This window comes from Scyliorhinus torazame, chromosome 6 (assembly GCF_047496885.1).
Source record: "Scyliorhinus torazame isolate Kashiwa2021f chromosome 6, sScyTor2.1, whole genome shotgun sequence".
NCBI classification, from domain to species: Eukaryota; Metazoa; Chordata; class Chondrichthyes; order Carcharhiniformes; family Scyliorhinidae; genus Scyliorhinus; species Scyliorhinus torazame.
The window spans coordinates 250,512,550-250,538,732 of NC_092712.1; the positions used below are offsets into that span (position 1 = coordinate 250,512,550).

At 44.0% G+C, this 26,183-nt stretch overlaps 1 protein-coding gene across 1 annotated transcript in view; it reads right to left on the bottom strand.

Moving 5' to 3' along the window:
• The window catches only part of hivep1 (HIVEP zinc finger 1), a 287,398-nt gene that overhangs the window by 163,836 nt on the left and 97,379 nt on the right, over window positions 1-26,183 (bottom strand). Inside the window, exon 2 of the mRNA XM_072509568.1 lies at window positions 5,637-5,720. Coding sequence (XP_072365669.1) covers window positions 5,637-5,720 — 84 coding nt within the window. The remainder of the gene's footprint in view (window positions 1-5,636; window positions 5,721-26,183) is intronic.

Here is a 26,183-nt window from a genome sequence, read left to right on the forward strand (position 1 = left end):
GGACATATATAAGCTGCAGAGCTGGGCTGAGAGGTGGCAAATGGAATTTAATGTAGAGAAGTGTGAGGTGATTCACTTTGGAAGGAATAACAGGAATGCGGAATATTTGGCTAATGGTAAAGTTCTTGGAAGTGTGGATGAGCAGAGGGATCTAGGTGTCCATGTACATAGATCCCTGAAAGTTGCCACCCAGGTTGATAGGGTTGTGAAGAAGGCCTATGGAGTGTTGGCCTTTATTGGTAGAAGGATTGAGTTCCGGAGTCATGAGGTCATGTTGCAGCTGTACAAAACTCTGGTACGGCCGCATTTGGAGTATTGCGTAAAGTTCTGGTCACCGCATTATAGGAAGGACGTGGAAGCTTTGGAGCGGGTGCAGAGGAGATTTACCAGGATGTTGCCTGGTATGGAGGGAAAATCTTATGAGGAAAGGCTGATGGACTTGAGGTTGTTTTCATTAGAGAGAAGAAGGTTAAGAGGAGACTTAATAGAGGCATATAAAATGATCAGGGGGTTAGATAGGGTGGACAGTGGGAGCCTTCTCCCGCAGATGGAAATGGTTAGCACGAGGGGACATAGCCTTAAACTGAGGGGTAATAGATATAGGACAGAGGTCAGAGGTAGGTTCTTTACGCAAAGAGTGGTGATGCCGTGGAATGCCCTACCTGCAACAGTAGTGAACTCGCCAACATTGAGGGCATTTAAAAGTTTATTGGATAAGCATATGGGTGATAATGGCATAGTGTAGGTTAGATGGCTTTTGTTTCGGTGCAACATCGTGGGCCGAAGGGCCTGTACTGCGCTGTATCGTTCTATGTTCTATGTTCTAAAGCCAGGCAAATGGTTGAAGTATGAAGTATTAGTGGGAGATTTTGCAGACAGCGATCATAACTCCATTAGATTCAAGACTGTGATGGAGAAGGACAAGGATGGGCCTGAAATCAAAGTTCTAGGAGGAAGGCCGAATTGAATAAGATTAGACATGATTTGGCAAGAGTGGACTGGGAACTGACACTTTTAGGTAAATCTGTGACTGAACAATCGAACTCATTCAAGAAGGAAAGAGAAAGAATACAGGACCAACATGTTCCAATCAAGAAAAAGGGTGGGACTAACAAATTCAGTGAACCCTGGATATCAAGGGATATACAGCATCGGATGAGGAGAAAAGGGGAGGCTTATGGTAGCTATCGAGGGCTTAAAACAGCAAAAGCCCGAGAGGCGTATCGAATGTGGAAGAGGGAACTTAAAAATGAAATTAGGAGAGCAAAAAGGGGACATGAAAGAATACTGGCAGGTAAAATAAAATAAAATCCCAAGTTGTTTTACAAGTACATTACGGGTAAAAGAATAACTAGGGAAAGAGAAGGGCCCATTAAGGATCACAATGATAATGTGTGTGTGGAGCTAGAGGATGTAGGTGCGATGCTGGTGTTGTGTTGGTGTTCACTAGTGATTGGAGTCTAACCTCAGTGGCAGGGAAACTATTGGAAGCAATTCTGAGACACAAAATTAATTTGCATTTGGAGACGGAAAGGGGAGGTTACGTCTGACCAACTTGACTGAATTTTTGATGAGATGGGACCAGGTGTTTAGATGAGGGCATTGTATTTGACGTAATCTACTTGGACAGACAGAGCTTTTGATAAGGTCCCACATGGGAGACTGAGACAAAGTTAAAAGCCCAAGGGATCCAATGAAAGTTGACAAATTGGATCCAGAATTGGCTGAGTGACAGGAGGTGCAGGGTGATTCTTGGGGGTGTTTTTCTGACTGGTCAGTGTTCAGTGGGGTCCACAGGAATCAGTCTTGGGGCCATTGCTGTTTGCGGTTTATATAAAATGATTTCGACATGAATGTAGGAGGGTTGATCAGGAAGTTTGATATGATACGAAAATTGGTGGGGTGGTAAATAGTGAGGTTTAGATTACAGGAGGGCTGGTCAGAGGCAAAGAGAATTCAAACTGGATAAGTGTGAGGTGATGCACTTGGGCAGGGCAAACAAGGCAAGGGAATAAATGATAAATGGCAGGACGCTGGGAAGCTGTGAGGATCAGTGGGATCTTGGTGTGTATGTACACCTGTCCCTTAAGGTAGCAGGGCAGGTAGATAGTGGTTAAGAAGGCATATGGGATACTTTATTAGCCGAGGCATTGAGTTTAAGAGCAGAGAGGCTATGCTGGAACTGTATAGAACATTGGTTAGGCCACAGATAAAGTATTGCATGCAATTCTGGAATCCACATTATAGGTAGGGTGTGATAGCACTGGAAAGGGTGTATAGAGGACATTTACCAGGATGTTGCCTGGGCTGGAGAGTTTTAGCTATGAAGAGAAACTGGATAGACTGGGGCTGTTTTCCTCTGAGCAGATGAGACTGAGGAGGAACATGATTGAGATGTGTAAAATGAGGGGCATAGATAGACCGGAAGAAACTTTTCCCCTTGGTGGAGAGATCAATGACCAGGGAGAATAGATTTAAGGGAAAGAGCATGAATTTTAGTGAGGATGTAACAAAAAACATTCAGAGGGAGGTGGGAGGCTAGAAGGGTGCTGGAGGCAGAGACCCTCATAACATTTAAGAAGTATAAAGATGTACACTTGCGATGCCAAGGCATTCAATGCTATGGGCCAAGTGCTGGAAAATGGAATCAGAATACTTAGGTGGTGCAGACGTGATTGGCGAAGGGGATTTTCTGTGTGTGGACCTCGATGACTATCCGGGACAAAGCAGCCTGCTTGATTGCCACCCCTTCCACAAACTCCCTCCACCACCGACACACAGCGGCAGCACTGTGAACCATCGATAAGATGCATTACAGGAACTCACCAAGGCTCCTTAGACAGCACCCTCCAAATCCACAAACTCTATCAACTAGAAGGACAAGGGCAGCAGATGCATGAGAAGACCACCATTTGGAAGTTCTCCTCCAAATTACTCACCATCCTGACTTGGGAAAATATCGCTGTTTTTTTTCACTTTTGCTGGGTCAAAGTCCTGGAATGCCCCCCATAACAGCATTGTGGATGTATCACCACTACCACCACCTCAAAGGCAATTAGGGATAGGCAATACATTCTGGCCTAGCTAGCGACACCCGCATCCATGAATGCTTTAAAAAAAATTCCCTCTTGATTTAATTACTTTATAGCTTTTAATTTGTCCTTTACTGGTAATGCCACATGGACATTTTCTAATGATGACTCTTTTGCTTTTCATTTGTTTTAGAGTTATTAATACTACCATTTTCACTCGAGTCCTCACCCACCTTTTACTTGTTTAAAGTCCTCGGGGAACCCTCTTTACCCTTTCTGCTTGATGCCTAGTTTCAGTCCAGTTCAGGTAGTCTGTCCCAGTTCCTTCCTGCCCAGTAATAGTCCAAAAGCATCCTTCAAGCTCATACCAACCCCTCAGCAACTTGTTCATCTCCTTAATTCACTTATACCTGCATCAATTTGCATGTAGCTCAGGTAATAATTCAAAGATTATAATTACTTGAAACCTGCTTTTCTAATTTAGCCCCTGGCTCATGGCACTCTGGAAGTCTCATGGCCCAGTAAGTAGTCACCCTGCCTCTAAGCTAGAAACTCTGGGTTTGAGACCAATCTGAAGACTTGATGGACAAGGAAGATACGTTCATAACATGACCAAACAGGTTAATTATCAAACTAAAAATCCTTCCAACACATGGCAATGACAGGAAGAGTGGGAGAGCCTACTGGTCAGCCATATGATAGACTAAAAGATGAAGCTTCACCATCACTATCTATAGCTCCACAATACAACATGTTAAAGTGCATGCTGCCACAATAATTCTCACAATAACCCTAAGTGATCTGTAACAACTGGTACTCATCAAACAGAACCACATGCCTATCTTTTCCTAAGCTGTTGATACCAACATGGACACAGTGACTGGATTGTTTCCCTTCCTCCTGTATATTCTTTCAGGACAATTTGCGATATCCTTCACCCTGGCACCAGGTTGGCAACAGAGCAAGTGGGGCTCTCAATTCTGTTTACAAAAGATGCTATCCATCCCCCTAATTATAAGATAATTTTAGCATTTGGGACAGTTTTGCACTCAATTACTTCCCTTCAGCTGTTAGAAAATTTGGTGAAACATTGGCATCTGAATTTACATTATTGCATAAATGAGCTAGTAATTTGTGGCAAGGAAGGCATACCCAACATGTGAATTGCCACAAATTGCTGGACAATGTGTGTTGTTTCCTTAAACCTCCCCATGAGTTTGGTTAAATTGTTGCACTTGCAGACGAACTGTCCACTAAACATATTACACAAAGTCTCTTAATTAATAGTGTTCGCTAATATTAATGTCATTACTAAAGTTCTTCTGACAGTTCTATTTATGCTTTCCGCAAGGAACCTATTTCCAGTCCGACTGTTCGCAACAAGCATAGTACTAACTGTACCATCCCACCTGTGCTTGTAAAACCCAAAACACAATGTCCAATATCAGATGCGATTCCGTGGTGGACACATTTGTTGAATAGTCTTGCGTGTACTGAGAATTACCCTGGCAATCAATTAAATTTCATTAGTCAGGTTTGCAGCATGGCACACTTACACGTGCTAGAAGCTACAAATATTAACACAAGAGTCTTGTTCTTTGCACACAGAAAGAACTTGTATACATATTGCATCTGTTTCAACTGAACAAAATACGTGACAGATATTCTCTGGTACATTCTCGAGGCAATGCCTTGACCAGAGACAACCTGCCAGTTTAAACTTAAACAAAGCTTGAAAGCTAACGGTCAGTTATAAGTTAACATGTGCATTCTTCAGGAAATCAGAGTCTACTTCCTGACCATTCAGCAATCTCTTCTCACGGAGACTGTAAACTAAATTTGGCTTATTCAATCTACTGAAGACTAAGAAGATTTGATTATAGCTCTACAGCCCCTCCTTGAAACCAATATGCTGTGAACACATGTTCATCTGAAGAGCAAAGGATGCTGCACTCGAAGAGTTAAACCAGCACAGCTAATTAACATTAAATTTCTATTAGATACAAGGTTATTGGAGCAATGGATGCTGATGAATTAAGGGAACTGACCGAAGACTTGTATGGAATATCACTTATGAGCCAAGATGACCTCAAAATTAAGGATGATAAATCACACCAATTATCTTTTCTCCTTCCCCTGACTGAAGATCATAAAAATGCTTTTCCTTTCATTTCCTTTAACTGAAAAGAATTTTAAAAATTAAGTGTTCAATTTTTAGACAGTAGAGATGACCAATTAAAAGAAATCACACCAAGTTCTCATTAAATGCGGCACGGTAGCACAGTGGTTTGCACTGTTGCTTCACAGTGCCAGGGACCCGGGGTCGATTCACTGTCCGTGCAGAGTCTGCACGTTCTCCCCGTGTCTGCGAGGGTTTCCTCCGGGTGCTCCGGTTCCCTCCCACAAATCCCGAAAGATGTGCTTGTTAGGTGAATTGGACATTCTGAATTCTCCCTCAGTATACCTGAACAGGCCCCGGAGTGTGGCGACTAGGGATTTTCACAGTAGCTTCACTGCAGTGTTAATGTAAGCCTACTTGTGACACTAATAAAGATTATTATTATTGTTAAAAAGTGCACAGTACATTTTTAATTTCAAACCAACCTTTTTTTGTGTCTTCAAGAAGTTGAAAATTGTTTTGTGCAGCTTCTGGAACTTGCAGTTCTTTTTGTGCTTCTTGAATTTTGTCTGAAAATAAAACCAATGAACATTAATAAATATTTCCAATAAATTATACGAAGTTCTGCAACCACTTGATAAAGCGCAGGACAAATACCAACATGGATAAAATTCCATACTGACAGTGGTTTTTCTCAAGCTGTATTTCTTAAATTCTTGACTTAAAATGTTGGTTGGCAGGGGAGAGGGAGGGACGGGGAGTGAGTGCAGAGTGGGGGAACAATGAATTGTGTTTTGACAATTGATTCAGAAGGCATCTCTTTATTCTGTAAGTCCACTATATCTGTGTCAAGATACTAATCTAGTCTATTTCCCTTCTTTGTCACAATTCTATGCATTTGTTCTGGTCGTCATGTATTAATTCGGTGAATTTTGCTGCCACATTGGAAAGTTACTATAATAAAGTTATTATTAGTTCTCTTTCAAATTAACATCAGTCATAGACTGGGCGAGTTATCCCATTTTTATTTACACATGCTGCATTAAATTCTATCTGTCCATTTATTTCATCCACTTTATTTTTTGAATCAACTGTTTCTCCTAGTTTGACCAATTTCCATTCAGTCCTCCTTGCCCTTCAACAAATTTGTTCTTCATTCCCAGAAATTAGTCTGCAATCATACAGCTTTGAATTTAATAATTAGCTTTTGTGTGTTCAATTTTGCGAAGTGATTTTTGAAAGTTGAGGTTCTCTATGTCATAGGGCTTTCCATGGTGCACTCTTTTCAAAAACTTAAGAATGTTGACCATGGAAAATTTTCCTCTTCTGGATCTGCATTAACTGCTGTTTTACTAGACGACCATTGCCATTAAAATGAAATGTACTCTCAATAGAATCAGTTTACACATTTTAAGACAGATTAATGGGTTTTCAACAGCAGCCAAAAATCACTCTTCTAAATTCCTCTGGTTATTTGAGCAGTGGGCACAGACATGAATAGCAAGTGTCAGCTGTACACAGCAGCAGAGGAGAAATTGTTCTAATTTATACCCAGTTGCCTCTGAATCCATTCTGATAACAACGGATGTCAAGCTTTGAATGTTGCAAATAATATTTAAAAATCAAACAAAACAATCAAGATGCATTTCAGTTGTCAATAATTCCAAAACCTCAGCATACAAAAACTGCAATATGCTGGTTATGGATATGAAACTTGTTCAGTTCCTTAACTCACAAAGCTTCTGGAAGAAGGTATCTTAAAACAATAAGATTACCAAACTGAATAATAAGAACAAGGAACAGGAGTAGGCCATCTGGCCCCTCGAGCCTGCTCCGCCATTTAATGAGATCATGGCTGATCTTTGTGGACTCAGCTCCACTCTCCGAATCCCTTTATTCTTTAGAAAGGCATCTATCTTTTCCTTAAAAACGTTTAAAGAAGGAGCCTCAACTGCTTCACTGGGCAAGGAATTCCAGAGATTCACAACCCTTTGGGTGAAGAAGTTCCTCCTACACTCCGTCCTAAATCTACCTCCCCTTATTTTGAGGCTATGCCCCCTAGTTCTGCTTTCACCCACCAGTGGAAACAACCTGCCCGCATCTATCCTATCTATTCCCTTCATAATTTTATATGTCTCAATAAGATCCCCCCCGCATCCTTCTAAACTCCAATGAGTACAGTCCCAGTCTACTCAACCTCTCATCATAATCTAATCCCCTCAACTCTGGGATCAACCTAATGAATCTCCTCTGCACTCCCTCCAGTGCCAATATGTCCTTTCTCAGGTAAGGAGACCAAAACTGAACACAATACTCCAGATGCGGCCTCACCAACACCCTATACAATTGCAGCATAACCTCGCTAGTCTTGAACTCCATCCCTCTAGCAATGAAAGACAAAACTCGATTAACCTTCTTAATCACCTGTTGCACCTGCACACCAACGTTTTGCGACTCGTGCACCAGCACACCCAGGTCCCTCTGCACAGCAGCATGTTTTAACATCTTACCGTTTAAATAATAATCCATTCTGCTGTTATTCCTCCCAAAATGGATAGCCTCACACTTGGCAACATTGAATTCCATCTGCCAGACCCTAGCCCATTCACCTAACCTATCCAAATCCTTCTGCAGACTTCCGGTATCCACTGCACCTTTTGCTTTAACACTCATCTTAGTGTCGTCTGCAAACTTTGACACATTGCACTTGGTCCCCAACTCCAAATCATCTATGTAAATTGTGAACAACTGCGGGCCCAACACTGATCCTTGAGGGACCCCACTAGTTACAGGTTGCCAACCAGAGAAACACCCATTTATCCCCACTCTCTGCTTTCTGTTAGTTAACCAATCCTCTACCCATGCTACCACTTTAGCCTCAATGCCATGCATCTTTAGTTTATGCAGCAACCTTTTGTGTGGCACCTTGTCAAAAGCTTTCTGGAAATCCAGATATACCACATCCATTGGCTCCCAGTTATCTACTGCACTGGTAACGTCCTCAAAAAATTCTACCAAATTAGTCAGACAAGACCTACCCTTTGTGAACCCATGCTGCGTCTGCCCAATGGGACCATTTCCCTCCAGGTGCCCCGCTATTTCCTCCTCAATGATAGATTCCAGCATTTTCCCTACAACCGAAGTTAAGCTTACCGGCCTATAATTACCCGCTTTCTGCCGACCTCCTTTTTTAAACAGTGGTGTCACGTTTGCTACTTTCCAATCCTCTGGGAGCACCCCAGAGTCTAGTAAATGTTGATAAATTATCACTTGTGCGTTTACAATTTCCCTAGCCATCTCTTTTAACACTCTGGGATGCATCCCATCAGGGCCAGGAGACTTGTCTACCTTTAGCCCCATTAGCTTGCCCAATACTGCCTCCTTAGTGATTACAATCATCTCAAGGTCCTCACCTATCATATCTTTATTTCCATCAGTCACTGGCATGTTATTTGTGTCCTCCACTGTGAAGACTGACCCAAAAAACCTGTTCAGCTCCTCAGCCATTTCCCCGTCTCCTATTATTAAATCTCCCTTCTCATCTTCCACTCTTTTTTGTCTTATATATTTGTAGAAGCTTTTACTATCTGCTTTTATGTTCTGAGACGGTTTACTTTCATAGTCTACCTTACTCTTCTTTATGGCTTTTTTAGTAGCTTTCTGTTGTCCCCTAAAGACTTCCCAGTCCCCTAGTCTCCACTAATTTTTGCCACTTTGTATGTTTTTTCCTTCAATTTGATACTCTCCCTCACCTTAGATATCCACGGTTGATTTTTCCCCTTTCTACCATCTTTCTTTTTTGTTGGTATGATGTTCAACACATCTTCGAGACTGTTAGCAAAGAATAATTTCAAGAGATGGCTCAACCTGGCTCTGGTAACTGCCGTCTTTACCGGAAATAAAACTGGTGCTCTGCGAACTCCCAGAGGCCATCAGGTCCCCGGGACCAAAGTTCCGGTTGCCCCTCATCCCCACCTACTAATTTACTCTATCCACATCCATTAATATTTTGTATGTCCTAAATCTCTTGTGTAGTTTTCAATGGTCACCAGGAGATGGATGCTGATTCCGGCGGTCGTCCGGCCAACCCGACAGGGTTGGAAACCCTAATACACGACAGCCAGTTTGGACACAGCAAGGTTCCACAAACAGCAATTAGCTAAATAACCATATGACCTGTGTTTTACTGATGTTGGTTATGGAAGGAATACTGGCTGGGAAACCTGCTCTTCACTATTTGATCTCCTTGAATTGGCAGTTGGGAACACGATTTAAAAGAGTTCCAGTAGTACAAGATTTCCTCAATGTATCGATGTGTTAATCTAGATCAAAATTCCCCAAACTTGACAGCCGCAGAACCCTTTTGACCTCTCAACATTACTGACTGAACCCCTGAGAAATACATTCTTATTATGCAGAAGCATTAAACCACAAGAAAACGGATTGTTTTGCGCAATAGTTACAAACATACAAATTTATAAAAGGATTTTCTATTTTATATGTATACATTTATTATAATTAAAACGTTCTCTTATTGGACAAAGTTCTTAAGTGTTTGGGAGGAATGATGCTGGTTCTTTTGCTCACAAATTTGTTTAATATTAGATTAATATTGGACACACTCCTACTTCCCCTCCCAACTCATGGCTGCCCAACTCACACACTCCATAGCTGCCCCCTTCCCTTCCCATCTTTCCCACTCCCTTCCCATGTCCACTGCCTACCTTGTTCCTTCGTCCGCTCTCTTCCTGCTCTCACCCAAACTTGGATCTTTCAGGACTTACTTTCTCGCTTGTCCAATCAAATCTGGCTTCTCACTGTATTTGCTGCTCAACAGCTTATTAGTGACCGAACCAGCAGCCAATGCAGAGGGAAACCATCCTCTGATTGGACAAGCAGCGTCATCGCAGTTTTCAAATTCTATACATCAGCCTGGCCTACCATGGAACACCTGGATATATCTAACAGAATCCCAGGGTTCTACAGAACCCAGTTTGGGAAATCCAGACCGAGAATATGCGCTCAAATTTGTGAATGGTGTTGGAAATCTTGACCTTTTGACCAAAGGCACGATTAAACTGAGCACCAGAGTGCAGGCTGACACTCCATGTTAATGAACACTTGTCACCTGTAAAAAGGTAAAAATGTTAAGCAGCATTTGTTTTGTCCTTTGGTTGCCTATTCACAGGTAACAGAGGAAAACAAAGAGAAGATACTATTAGTACTAATGTTTAAATTGATGCAAGTAGTATCGCACAATACCCATTTTTTAGGATGCAATGTTTAAAAGGTGACTGCATTTATGTTACAATGCACAATGAAGCACTGATATGGACTGCATGTAACTGGTGTAGCAGTTCCCACTGATCTTTGTTCAGTGTTTTGGATGTTTAGAATATGGAGACCAATATGTCAATCAATTGAGCTAGAACGGTTATGAGATAATATTCACACCTGGCTAAAGAGCCCTTCTCTAGCCAGCAGAGGGCAACACTTAACCCCTCTGCTCAGAGATCAGTGGCTGCAGTATTGGTCTGCTGAGTCACTCGAGGACAAGTCATGAAGTCCGCCATCTTTATTTCGAAGAACCAATGGCGATTACGACAACAGATACTTACATACATACATAGAAGATAGGAGCAGGAGGAGGCCTTTTGGCCCTTCGAGCCTGCTCAGCCATTCATCACGATCATGGCTGATCATCCAACTCAACAGCCTAAACCTGCTTTCTCCCCAGAGCCTTTGGTCCCATTCTCCCCAAGTGCTATATCCAGCCGCCTCTTGAATACATTCACAGTTTTAGCATCAACTACTTCCTGTGGTAATGAATTCCACAGGCTCACCACTCTTTCTGTGAAGAAATGTCTCCTTATCTCTGTCCAAAATGGTTTACCCTGAATCCTCAGGCTGTGACCCCTGGTTCTTTTACACACACATCATTGGTAACATCTTCCCTGCATCTACCCTGTCTAGTCCTGTCAGAATTTTATAAGTCTCAATGAGATCCCCCCTCATTCTTCTGAACTCCAGCGAGAACAATCCCAACCTAGTCAATCTCTCCTCATATGACAGTCCCGCCATCCCTGGAATCAGTCTGGTAAACCTTCGCTGCACTCCCTCAAGAGCAAGAACATCCTTCCTCAGAGAACGAGATATCACATCAATATCACAATAATTTATTAAAGCTGCAAAGTCTAATTTGAAGGCACGATTTCTTTTTAAAAAAGGGGTCCTCTAAAAAAAATACAAGTGATAAAAGTCATTAATCATTATCTGCAGATCCACTACATATGTGACATCAGCACCAAACATAGAAAAAAGCAATTTAGGAAAGCAAAATGGCTCTTTAAAATATTCAGGGGAAACAACGGCCATGATTTTTTACCTAGTTAAACTCCCATATCTAGTCACCTGCTGGAATGCACAAACCAAACAACATACTGTATTTCAGAGAATATGAAAACCTGACCAGAAAACATGGTAGATTCCTCCCATCCAGCCAACACAATGTGACACTCTGATGTACAATAGGCTTATAATACAAGATGCAGCTCTTTGAATTTTTCTGCAGTAGTCAACTGAGCTGGAGTATCAGGTTACAATGATCAATCTAATACACACTCTGAAATACAGAAGTAGAGTAAAGCAACAATAGAGTCTCACATTAGAGTCTCACAGCGCCTGGGACCCAGGTTCGATTCCGGCCTTTGATAATAATATTATTACTAATCTTTATTAATGTCACAAGTAGGCTTACATTAACACTGCAATGAAGCTACTGTGAAAATCCCCCAGTTGCCACATCTGGTGCCTGTTCAGGTACACTGGGGGAGAATTCAGAATGTCCAATTCACCTTACAGCCAGCAAGTCTTTCGGGATTTGTGGGAGGAAACTGGAGCACCCAGAGGAAACCCACGCAGACACGGGGAGAATGTGCAGACTCCGCACATACAGTGACCCAAACCTGGAATCGAACCCGGGTCCCTGGTGCTGCAAAGCAACAGTGCTAACCACTGTGCTACCATACCGTGCTGATGACAGTCTGTGTGGAGTTTGCAGATTCTCCCTGTGTCTGTGTGGGTTTTCTCCAGGTGCTCCAGTTTCCTCCCACAGTCCAAAGTTGTGTAGGTTAGGAGGACTTACCATGCTCAATTGTCCTCCTTTGGTATCCAAAGGTTAGGTGGATTACGTGGTTATGGAGAAAGGTGGGGGGGGCTTGCCTAGATGGGGTGCTCTTTCGGAGGGTTTGTACAGACCTCATGGCACAAATGTGCATAGAACATAGAACATAGAACATAGAAAATACAGCACAGAACAGGCCCTTCGGCCCACGATGTTGTGCCGAACCTTTGTCCTAGATTAATCATAGATTATCATTGAATTTACAGTGCAGAAGGAGGCCATTCGGCCCCCCGAGTCTGCACCAGCTCTTGGAAAGAGCACCCTACCCAAACTCAACACCTCCACCCAACACCAAGGGCAATTTGGACATTAAGGGCAATTTATCATTGGCCAATTCACCTAACCCGCACATCTTTGGACTGTGGGAGGAAACCGGAGCACCCGGAGGAAACCCACGCAGACACGGGGAGGACGTGCAGACTCCGCACAGACAATGACCCAAGCTGGAATCGAACCTGGGACCATGGATCTGTGAAGCAATTGTGCTATCCACAATGCTACCGTGCTGCCCTTAAGAACAAATAAATCTACACTATATCATTTTCCCGTAATCCATGTACCTATCCAACAGCTGCTTGAAGGTCCCTAATGTTTCCGACTCAACTACTTCCACAGGCAGTGCATTCCATGCCCCCACTACTCTCTGGGTAAAGAACCTACCTCTGATATCCCTCCTATATCTTCCACCTTTCACCTTAAATTTATGTCCCCTTGTAATGGTGTGTTCCACCTGGGGAAAAAGTCTCTGACTGTCTACTCTATCTATTCCCCTGATCATCTTATAAACCTCTATCAAGTCGCCCCTCATCCTTCTCCGCTCTAATGAGAAAAGGCCTAGCACCCTCAACCTTTCCTCGTAAGACCTTCTCTCCATTCCAGGCAACATCCTGGTAAATCTTCCTTGCACCTTTTCCAGAGCTTCCACATCCTTCCTAAAATGAGGCGACCAGAACTGTACACAGTACTCCAAATGTGGCCTTACCAAAGTTTTGTACAGCTGCATCATTACCTCATGGCTCTTAAATTCAATCCCTCTGTTAATGAACGCGAGCACACCACAGGCCTTCTTCACAGCTCTATCCACTTGAGTGGCAACTTTCAAAGATGTATGAACATAGACCCCAAGGTCTCTCTGCTCCTCCACAATGCCAAGAACTCTACCGTTAACCCTGTATTCCGCATTCATATTTGTCCTTCCAAAAGGGACAACCTCACACTTTTCAGGGTTAAACTCCATCTGCCACTTCTCAGCCCAGCTCTGCATCCTATCTATGTCTCTTTGCAGCCGACAACAGCCCTCCTTACTATCCACAACTCCACCAATCTTCGTATCGTCTGCAAATTTACTGACCCACCCTTCAACTCCCTCATCCAAGTCATTAATGAAAATCACAAACAGCAGAGGACCCAGAACTGATCCCTGCGGTACACCACTGCTAACGGGGATCCAGGCTGAATATTTGCCATCCACCACCACTCTCTGACTTCTATCGGTTAGCCAGTTCGTTATCCAACTGGCCAAATTTCCCACTATCCCATGCCTCCTTACTTTGTGCAGAAGCCTACCATGGGGAACTTTATCAAATGCCTTACTAAAATCCATGTACACTACATCCACTGCTTTACCTTCATCCACATGCTTGGTCACCTCCTCAAAGAATTCAATAAGATTTGTAAGGCAAGACCTACCCCTCACAAATCCGTGCTGACTATCCCTAATCAAGCAGTGTCTTTCCAGATGCTCAGAAATCCTATCCTTCAGTACCCTTTCCATTACTTTGCCTACCACCGAAGTAAGACTAACTGGCCTGTAATTCCCAGGGTTATCCCTAGTTCCTTTTTTGAACAGGGGCACGACATTCGCCACTCTCCAATCCCCTGGTACCACCCCTGTTGACAGTGAGGACGAAAAGATAATTGCCAACGGCTCTGCAATTTCATCTCTTGCTTCCCATAGAATCCTTGGATATATCCCGTCAGGCCCGGGGGACTTGTCTATCCTCAAGTTTTTCAAAATGCCCAACACATCTTCCTTCCTAACAAGTATTTCCTCGAGCTTACCAATCTGTTTCACACTGTCCTCTCCAACAATATCGCCCCTCTCATTTGTAAATACAGAAGAAAAGTACTCATTCAAGACCTCTCCTATCTCTTCAGACTCAATACACAATCTCCCGCTACTGTCCTTGATCGGACTTACCCTCGCTCTAGTCATTCTCATATTTCTCACATATGTGTAAAAGGCCTTGGGGTTTTCCTTGATCCTACCCGCCAAAGATTGTTCATGCCCTCTCTTAGCTCTCCTAATCCCTTTCTTCAGTTCCCTCCTGGCTATCTTGTATCCCTCCAATGCCCTGTCTGAACCTTGTTTCCTCAGCCTTACATAAGTCACCTTTTTCCTCTTAACAAGACATTCAACCTCTCTTGTCAACCATGGTTCCCTCACTCGACCATCTCTTCCCTGCCTGACAGGGACATACATATCAAGGACACGTAGCACCTGTTCCTTGAACAAGTTCCACATTTCACTTGTGTCCTTCCCTGCCAGCCTATGTTCCCAACTTATGCACTTCAATTCTTGTCTGACAACATCGTATTTACCCTTCCCCCAATTGTAAACCTTGCCCTGTTGCACGTACCTAACCCTCTCCATTACTAAAGTGAAAGTCACAGAATTGTGGTCACTATCTCCAAAATGCTCCCCCACTAACAAATCTATCACTTGCCCTGGCTCATTACCCAGTACTAAATCCAATATTGCCCCTCCTCTGGTTGGACAATCTACATACTGTGTTAGAAAAGCTTCCTGGACACACTGCACAAACACCACCCCATCCAAACTATTTGATCTAAAGAGTTTCCACTCAATATTTGGGAAGTTAAAGTCGCCCATGACTACTACCCTATGACTTCTGCACCTTTCCAAAATCTGTTTCCCAATCTGTTCCTCCACATCTCTGTTACTATTGGGGGGCCTATAGAAAACTCCTAACAAGGTGACTGCTCCTTTCCTATTTCTGACTTCAACCCATACTACCTCAATAGGGTGATACTCCTCAAACTGCCTTTCTGCAGCTGTTATACTATCTCTAATTAATAATGCCACCCCCCCACCTCTTTTACCACCCTCCCTAATCTTATTGAAACATCTATAACCAGGGACCTCCTACAACCATTTCTGCCCATCTTCTATCCAAGTTTCCGTGATGGCCACCACATCGTAGTCCCAAGTACCGATCCATGCCTTTAGTTCACCCACCTTATTCCTGATGCTTCTTGCGTTGAAGTATACACACTTCAACCCATCTCCGTGCCTGCAAATACTCTCCTTTGTCAGTGTTCCCTTCCCCACTGCCTCATTACAAGCTTTGGCGTCCTGAATATCGGCTACCTTAGTTGCTGGACTACAAATCCGGTTCCCATTCCCCTGCCAAATTAGTTTAAACCCTCCCGAAGAGTACTAGCAAACCTCCCTCCCAGGATATTGGTGCCCCTCTGGTTCAGATGCAACCCGTCCTGCTTGTACAGGTCCCATCTTCCCCAGAATGCGCTCCAATTATCCAAATACCTGAAGCCCTCCCTCCTACACCATTCCTGCAGCCACGTGTTCAACTGCACTCTCTCCCTATTCCTAGCCTCGCTATCACGTGGCACCGGCAACAAACCAGAGATGACAACTCTGTCTGTCCTGGCTTTCAACTTCCAGCCTAACTCCCTAAACTTGTTTATTACCTCCACACCCCTTTTACTACCCATGTCGTTGGTACCAATGTGCACCACGACTTCTGGCTGCTCACCCTCCCCCTTAAGGATCCTGAAGACACGATCCGAGACATCCCTGGCCCTGGCACCCGGGAGGCAACATACCTTCCGGGAGTCTCGCTCGCGACCACAGAATCTCCTATCTATTCCCCTAACCATTGAATCTCCTGCAACTATTGCTTTTCTATTCTCCCCCCTTCCCTTCTGAGCCCCAGAGCCAGACTCAGTGCCAGAGACCTGGCCGCTAGGGCCTTCCCCCGGTAGGTCATCTCCCCCAACAGCATCCAAAACGGTATACTTGTTTTGAAGGGGAACGGCCACGAGGGATCCCTGCACTGTCTGCCCGTTTGTTTTTTTTCCCCCTGACTGTAACCCAGCTATTCTTGTCCTGTACCTTGGGTGTGGTTACCTCCCCGTAACTCTTCTCAATCACCCCCTCTGCCTCCCGGATGATCCGAAGTTCATCCAGCTTCAGCTCCAGTTCCCTAACACGGTCTTTGAGGAGCTGAAGTTGGGTGCACTTCCCGCAGGTATAGTCAGTGGGGACACCGGTGGTATCCCTCACCACCCATATCCTACAGGAGGAGCATGTAACTTGCCTAGCCTCCATCCCCTCTTACCTTACAGAATATAGCTGCTGTGTGGACTAACTAGATCTCCGCCTTCCAACTCTGCTCCCAGTCAGCTACACTTCCTGTAAACTCCTGGCTCTCTTCGCACTCTTTGTGGAAATGTCGGAAACAAAATGAAAGGAGCACCTTACTCCCTCCTCACCTAACTCCCTCGGTCACCAAACTCTCACTATCGCACTCAAAAAGCACCAAATTCAGCACTCCCTCGGTCACCAAACTCTCACTATCGCACTCAAAAAGCACCAAATTCAGCACACATTATGTGCTTGGTGGCAGCCATCGGAAGCAGAACACCCACACTCCCCAACCCCAGGCGCAATGCTAGTCAGAGTCTGAAAGTGGAGGCTGCATGAGTACTGCAGCACAGTGGTGTCGTCCTGGTCAAAGTAGGGAAAGAATGGGCAGTGACCAATCCTACAGCCCCACCATTGTGGCATTCATTGCAACAAGACCAGCACAGTGCTGTGACAAGGCGGCCATGTATGTTGCACTCATTTCGATGTCATGAGGTCCATTGTGTGCACACCACTCCCTTTCAAATGGGTTTCAGGTTGGCATAGTTTCCCTCTGGCGTGACGCAAGATTGGAAGGCATCATGCGATTCCGGCAAGCAGCTCTTTTAATGAGCAGTCATGAAATGGTAATGAATGATATTGGGCAGCAGGATAACTGACCCCTCAATAACAGAGTCGCAAACATTTGTACACCAGCGGGTTTCCGACTTTTCGCCTGCCGCTCAATTCTCTGTTCCTGCCCGCCACAAAACCTGTGGCAAGCCATGTGGGAAAATTCCACTCTTGGGAAACTGAAAAGATATGTTGAAGTCAAACAGGAAAAGTACTATTAACAAGACTTGTTCTTTAGGGAAACAATCGGGTGCCCTCTCTGTATTCTGAATGCAAAGCACAGATTTTCCAGTACATCCTGTTATTGAGGAACTGAAGCAATCAACAAAATCCATAAAAAATTCCCTGAGGATATGGTGTTTTAATAATTAATTAAATTCAGCTTGACGGTGGCCAATTATTTTTCCAAATAGAAAATAAGATAATTACACCAATTCTCGACAGCTTACAACTTTTCTTTTCCAAAAGGTTGACAGTGATGTTCAAAGAGCTGCTACAATAAGGAAGGCTACCCTTCATTAACAACTGAATTCAGTAGAATAAGTATGCACTTAAAAAAGACTAGTATCATAGAATTTACGTGCAGAAGGAGACCATTCGGCCCATCCAATCTGCACTGGCCCCTGGAAAGAGCACCCCACTTAAGCTCACGCCTCCACCCAATCCCCGTAGCCCAGTAACCCCACCTCACCTTTTTAGGCACTAAGGGCAATTTACCATGGCTAATCCACCTAACCTGCACATCTTTGGTCTGTGGGAGAAAACCGGAGCACCCAGGGGAAACCCACACAGACAGGGAGAACGTGTAGCTTCCGCAGAGGCAGTGACCTGTGAATCGAACGTGGGTCCCTGGAGCTGTGAAGCAACTGTGCTACCCTAGCTTTTTAAATAAAGACTGTTTGCTATTCAAGGTCTCTTACTGAAGAAACAGAACAAAAAATTGATTTTGTATATTCTTTGGCGGTTAGAAGAATGAGATTGAAACATACAAGATTCTGATGGGGCTTGCTGAGGATAGATACTGACATTATTTCCCCAGGCTGGCAAATCTAGAACATGTACACAGTCTCAATTTGAGTAAATGACTGTTTACAACTGAGATGAGGAAAAATCACTTCACTCAAAGTGGTGAACATTTGGAATTCACTTTCAAGGGGAGTGTGGGTGCTCCATCATTGAATACATTAATGCGTGAGATAGACAGACGGAATCAAGGGAAACAAGAAACGGGTGAGAAAGTGGAGTTGAAGCCGAAGATCCTAAATAAATGCAGAGCAGCGAGATGTGCCGTATAGACTACTCCTGCTCCTATTTATTACATTTTATTCTTTGTGACATAAACATCCTAATACCAGCATCTATGGGAAGAACGTTCTGGATTTAATAAATTAATTTAGTATACAATTATGCTACTTCAGGTTGTATTTATATTTTAGAATTAGCAAATTTAGTGTAATTGAAAACTAAACGTGAGTTTACTTGGCAAACTAATTGAATTAGATGTATAAGGCAAAATGCTGCAGAGTAGAAATCTGAAATTGAAAGGGTAAAAGTTAACTCTTACATGTTAACAAATTTGTCACACCTGGAAAAAGTTAGAGATGTTAAAGGTTTCAAGCAAGTACAGCCAGAAGGAAAGATGGAAGAGGGAAGAACAAAAGGGTGGGTCAGTTTGCAAAAGCAATGGTGGTGTAAGACAGAAGGAGATGGCAATGGATATATGGTCTCAGTTTATTATGAGCTTTCAGTCTATACATTGTATTAAAAATTGAACAAATGGCTGCAAAGATGGTCACCCAAGGATCACTAATAGATCTTTTATAGATTGAAATCACACCACTGTCTCAAGAAGGAACAAAATAAATCTTCCTGACTGATGGTGCACCAATGGCTTTCCTGAAACTATTTCAAATATGTAATTTCAGACTGAATGGGTCAGCAAACACAAAGATACCAGCTGTTGCAAATTCCCAGGATGCCAAACAACAATACAGGATGTGAAATCAAAACACAATTTTTTTGAAAAAGGGCTTTGAACTTGTGTAAATCACACGATGAGAACATATTTCATTGGGTACTTTAAAAATTTAGCAAGAAGCTGCTTGGAGACAGAATTCCACCCAAAGTCATCAGACTTGCTGCAAGGGCTATCTTCATCAAGATATGTTCTGAGACTCTGGTCCTGAATCTAAATAAGATCATAAGATACAGGAGCAGAGGCCTTAAGGTGGCGGCCATGGACTGAATGGTCGCATACAGGGTGGCTCTTGCTTGAAGATGTTGGTTTTGGCCCCTTTTACCTGGTCTTGGGGGAATTCCAGTGGAAAGGTTCAGCTGATAGTGGAGGTGGAGAAGGTGGTGTCTGACCAGAGCGATCGGATTGTGTCGTTGAAGTCAGATATGGCGATCCTGGGGGACGTGTAAGATGCTGTGAGCAAAGGTGGAGAACCAGGAAAATAGCTTTAGGTGGCAAAATCTGCAGGTTGTGGGCCTTCGGAGGAAGTTCGAGGGAATGAGTGCAACAGGCTTGCGAGGATGCTGGCCAGGTTGGTGGAAAAGAAGGTGTTGGACAAGGTCCAGGAGGTAGAACAGGCCCCATAGGTGCTGGAGGCAGAGGTCAAGAGCGGGAAGCCGCCATGGGCGGTGAAGGTCCAGGTTAAAGAAAATATTCTGAGGTGGACCAGGGAGCGCAGCAGGACTGAGTGGGAAAGAAGCCGAATCCGGATCTACAGGACATTGGAGTGGAGCTGGCCAAGAGGCGGGTGGTTTGTGATTCTGTACCCTGCCAGACTTTGGGTAACTTTTCAACTTCCAGAAGAGATCTTTGAAAGTTTGTTAACTGTTTCTGTTTGCTGACTGAAGTTGAAAGGAAGGTGGTCGCACCCCACCCCCAAAGCCATTTTTATGTTTTTTGTATCTTTTGCATTTTTTGCATTGTTGTTACATTTGGTATTTTTGCACTGAGGTTTAATTGCTGCTAGTTTTTAAGGGGGGAGGGGGTGCTCTTCGGTGTTGGGAGTATAGTGTTTAGTTTTAATGCTCTTTGTTGAGAATCTCTGCGCAGTGCAGGGTATGAGGGTTGATGTGGGTTGGAGTGGTGCAGTTCGAGAATGCTCTGTAGGGTGGGCCATGTTGGCATGATGTTTCACGTGGTGGGTTGGGTGCAGGGCATGGTGATGAGGTTTGGGAGTGGGGGGGGGGGGGGGGAAGTGCAGGTCGGGTGGGAGCCACCACACTAGCAAGTATAGGCCTGGGGGGTGGGGGGGGGGGGGAAGAGAGAGAGAGAGAGGGAGAGAGAGAGAGAGAGAGAGGAGGCTGATATGGGTCGGGTTCTGGATGGGCAGGACTTCCCGGAGCTGGAGGAGGGGAAGAGGCAGGTGCTGGAGGAGCCGTTAGGGCTAAAGGAGTGTATTGGCATGAATCAGTCAGGTAAGGTGCCAGGGCAGAATGGCTTCCCGGCGGAGTTTTATAAGCAGTTCACAACGGAGTTCTCCACCCCCCCCCCCCCCCCACTTTTTGGCTTGTTTGATGAAAAAGGGAGAGTCACTAGCTACATTGGTGCAGGTGTCGCTTTTGCTGATCCCGAAAAAGGAATCCACTGGAGTGCAGGTCCTATAGGCCCATCTCGCTGCTAAACACGGAAGTCGGGGATCAAAGTGTTTAGTGAGAGGAAGGAACTAAAATAAATCAATATTAGGAGGGAAATGGTTTTGGGGAATTTGATGGAATTGAAAGCCAATAAATCCCCAGGGCCTGATAATCTACATCCCAGAAGATTTAAGGAAGTGACCCTGGAAATAGTAAATGAATTGGTGGTCATCTTCCAAGATTCTATAGACACTGCAACAGTTCGTACAGATTGGAAGGTAGCTAATATAACCACTCGGGGAGGTAGAGAGGAAACAGAATTATAGACCAGTCAGCCGGACGTTGGTAATGGGGAAAACGCTAAGAGTCCATTATAAAAGATTTAATAGCAGAGCACCTGTAAAACAGTAGCAAGACCAAGCAGCAACAGCATGGATTTACGAAAGGGACATCATGGTTGACAAATCTACTGGAGTTGATGAGGGGGAGCCAGAAGATGTGGTGTATTTGGACTTTCAGAAGGCTTTCAACTGTCATAGTGAGTGAGCACAGTTCTACTGAACATAGAACATTACAGCGCAGTATAGGCCCTTCGGCCCTCAATGTTGCACCGACCTGTGAAACCACTCTAAAGCCCATCTACACTATTCCCTTATCGTCCATATGTCTATTCAATGACCATTTGAATGCCCTTAGTGTTGGCGAGTCCACTACTGTTGCAGGCAGGGCATTCCACGCCCTTACTACTCTGAGTAAAGAACCCACCTCTGACATCTGTCTTATATCTATCGCCCCTCAATTTAAAGCTATGTCCCCTCGTGCTAGACATCACCATCCGAGGAAACAGGCTCTCACTGTCCACCCTATCCAGTCCTCTGATCATCTTGTATCCCTCAATTAAGTCACCTCTTAACCTTCTTCTCTCTAACGAAAACAGCCTCAAGTCCCTCAGCCTTTCCTCATAAGATCGTCCCTCCATACCAGGCAACATTCTGGTAAATCTTCTCTGCACCCTTTCCAATGCTTCCACATCCTTCCTATAATGTGGCGACCAGAATTGCACTCAATACTCCAAATGTGGCCGCACAAGAGTTTTGTACAGCTGCAACATGACCTCATGGCTCCAAAACTCAATCCATCTACCAATAAAAGCTAACACACCGTACGCCTTCTTAACAACCCTCTCAAACTGGGTGGCAACTTTCAGGGATCTATGTACATGGACACCGAGATCTCTCTGCTCATCCACACTGCCAAGAATCTTACCATTAGCCCAGTACTCTGTCTTCCTGTTATTCCTTCCAAAATGAATCACCTCACACTTTTCTGCATTAAACTCCATTTGCCACCTCTCAGCCCAGCGCTGCAGCTTATTTATGTCCCTCTGTAACTTGCAACATCCTTCCGCACTGTCCACAACTCCACCCACTTTAGCGGCATCTGCAAATTTACTCACCCATCCTTCTACGCCCTCCTCCAGGTCATTTATAAAAATGGCAAACAGCAATGGCCCCAAAACAGATCCTTGTGGTACACCACTAGTAACTGGACTCCAGTCTGAACATCAACCACCACCCTTTGTTTTCTTCCAGATAGCCAATTTCTGATCCAAATTGCTAAATCACCCTGAATCCCATGCCTCCGTATTTTCTGCAGTAGCCTACCGTGGGGAACCGTATCAAACGCTTTACTGAAATCCATATACACCACATCAGCTGCTTTACCCTCATCCACCTGTTTGGCCACCTTCTCAAAGAACTCAATAAGGTTTGTGAGGCATGACCTACCCTTCACAAAACCGTGTTGACTATCTCTAATCAAATTATTCCTTTCCAGATGATTATACATCCTGTCTCTTATAAACCTTTCCAAGATTTTGCCCACAACAGACGTAAGGCTCACTGGTCTATAGTTACCGGGGTTGTCTCTACTCCCCTTCGTGAACAAGGGGGCAACATTTGCTATCATCCAGTCTTCTGGAGAGGGATGATGTGGTCAACTCTGCCAAAGACTAAAGGAGTCAAAGAGGATAATGTAATAGAAGGATAGAATATACAACTTTGAATGAGATAGCTTCAGTCTTCTGGCAGGGACAGAAATCTGATTACAGAGTGTCAAACATGGGTGGGATTCTCCAGCCACTTCCGCCAGGCAACCGGCGAATCCGACCCGAGGTCAATGGACTTCTCCATTGTCCGCCTCTCATCCGTGGCATTCTTGCGGTGGGCACGGCGATAGAATCCAGCCATGGAATTGCAAGAAACATGGGCCAATTTAAACTAAAATCATCATCTATACATCAATCCCGGTTACTGTTAATACATGTCTGGTTACTCAAGACAAGTCGTATTTTCCTTTCCAATGTAGTGAATGCAATATACTGGAATGCGGTCTAGAGTAAGCAGATAATCCCATCCCATTTTGGACTATAAGCACATTTTAAATGAGGTTTATTTATTCACAATGGTCATTACATAGCAAAAAGGTCACAGAAATTCTCAGAACCAATGACAGAGATCTAGTAAATTAAGCAATAAATTTTACTTTCAAAAAATTGGTCCATTGTTTTACAATTCTCTCATTTTGCTCATGAGTGATAGTTATTTAAATAACCAGTGTACACAAAACAATAAATGCATATTACAGACCTGCAATAAAACAAAGCATATAATAAAAAAAAGTTTTTAAAAGGCTGAAAGACTAAAAATGAATACACAATAAGTGCATTGGCAGCTTTAAAAAAAGGTCTGCGGGCGGGTTAATTTTTTTAAGATGTAGACTAATTCTTATGAAAGGTTTACACCAGAGGCATTAACCTGTCTCTCTCTTTTCAAATGATGATAACTTTCCGAGTTATTTTCAGCTCGTCCCTTCTCTCTCTTTTAAACCAAATGCAAATACTTTTCTTCCAACGTGGAGAAAACAGCTGATAGAATAACTTAACATCAGCAATGGAAATTATGGCATGAATATAACCCCATTAAAAATGGATAGCCTCAAATCTTTCAATCCAGACATGCCCAAAATGGTCTGAAACTCCCCCCCCCCACTTCCACTCTTGACATTCCAACACTTAATCCTTAGTTTGCGAGCCAGAGATCCTTTTTAAATGTACTCACTAACATTTAGCTTCCTGAAAATGCAACAACTTATTTTACAAGTAGCATCAGGTGTATTGTATAGGTAAAAGGAGCAGTTTATATATTTGATGCATATCATTTTGATTATCTTAATTCCAAAAAATATCTGTAACTAGTCAGTCAACTGCTCCCAATTACTCTTGGGAAAGTTCAAAGAAGCACCCAATAAACAATGCTTATTATACATCTTTAAGGGGACAAGTACGGTGCGCAACTCTGCTAATGGATTGCGCATCTCCTGCTTAAGGGAAAATTGCAATGTTAGGTATTTAATGTTTTGTTTTGTTTTCCAGCAGAGCAGGCAGAGAGAGGAGCGATTTTTGGAGGGGAGAGCTGGAAGGTAAGCTGAGGTTTTGATTTTGAACTTACTTTTTCGGAGCTTTTTTTTTCTCAGAGCAGCAGGAAACCGGAGGTCGGCCATGGGGAGACCTGGGAAGGTTTGTATTACCCAATAATTCTGAACGGTGAGGAAACCCGAGACACCCCACGTGTAGTGTCTCCCACCCTCCCTCCTCCTAACAAAAAAAGACTCAGTGCTGTGAGTAGGTAATCGATACTTTTTTTTTTCTTTTTTACTGGGAGACTAAGTAGAGGTGATGGCAGCTAGGGCAGTGGAATGTTCCTCCTGCAGAATGTTCGAGGTAAGGGAGACCACCGGTGTCCTTGCTGACTTCACCTGCGGGAAGTGCAGCCATCCTCAGTTCCTCCAGCTCCAGTTCCCTAACACAGTCTGTGAGGAGCTGGAGGAACTGAGGATCATTCGGTGATAGATAGAAGCTACAGAAACATATTACACCTGAGAACAGAGGTACCTGGGTAACAGTTAGAGGTGGGAAGAGGAGGAATCAGTCCGTGCAGGGATCGTTGGTCGTTCCTCTCAACAATAAGTATGCCGCTTTGGATACTGTTTGGGGGGGGGGGGGGGGAGAAGAGAGGACCTGTACAAGCAGCACGGGTTGCATCTGAACCAGAGGAGCACCAATATCCTGGTAGGGAGGTATTCTAGTACTCTTCGGGAGGGTTTAAACTAATTTGGTAAGGGAATGGGCACCGGATTTGTAGTCCAGCAACGAAGGTAGCCGATGTTCAGGATGTCAAAGCGTGGAGTGAGGCAGTGGGGAAGGTAACACTGACAAAGGAGAGTACTTGCAGGCACGGAACTGGGTTGAAGTGTGTATACTTAAACGCAAAAAGCATCAGGAACAAGGTGGGTGAACTTAAGGCATGGATTGGTACTTGGGACTACGATGTGGTGGCCATCACGGAAACTTGGATAGAAGAGGGGCAGAAATGGTTTTTGGAGGTTCCAGGTTATAGATGTTTCAATAAGATTAAGGAGGGTGGTATAAGAGGGGGGGTGGCATTGTTAATTAGAGATAGTATAACAGCTGCAGAAAGGCAGTTCGAGGAGGATCTGCCTACTGAGGTAGTATGGGTTGAAGTCAGAAATAGGAAAGGAGCAGTCACCTTGTTGGGAGTTTTCTATAGGCCCCCCAATAGCAACAGAGATTGGGAAAGGTGCAGAAGTCACAGGGTAGTAGTCATGGGTGACTTCCAACTTCCCAAATATTGAGTGGAAACTCTTTAGATCAAATAGTTTGGATGGGGTGGTGTTTGTGCAGTGTGTCCAGGAAACTTTTCTAACACAGTATGTAGATTGTCCGAGCAGAGGGGAGGCCATATTGGTTTTCGCAGGGCAAGTGATAGATTTGTTAGTGGGAGAGCATTTTGGAGATAGTGACCACAATTCTGTGGCTTTCACTTTAGTAATGGAGAGCGATAGGTGCGTGCAACAGGGCAAGGTTTAGAATTGGGGGACGGGTAAATACGGTGCTGTCAGACAAGAACTGAAGTGCATAAGTTGGGAACATGGGCTGTCAGGGAAGGACACAATTTAAATGTGGAACTTGTTCAAGGAACAGATACTACGTGTCCTTGATATGTATGTCCCTGTAAGGCACGGAAGAGATGGTCGAGTGAGGGAACCATGGTTGACAAGAGAGATTGAATGTCTTGTTAAGAGGAAGAAGGAGACTTACGTAAGGCTGAGGAAACAAGGTTCAGACAGGGCGCTGAAGGGATACAAGATAGCCAGGAGGGA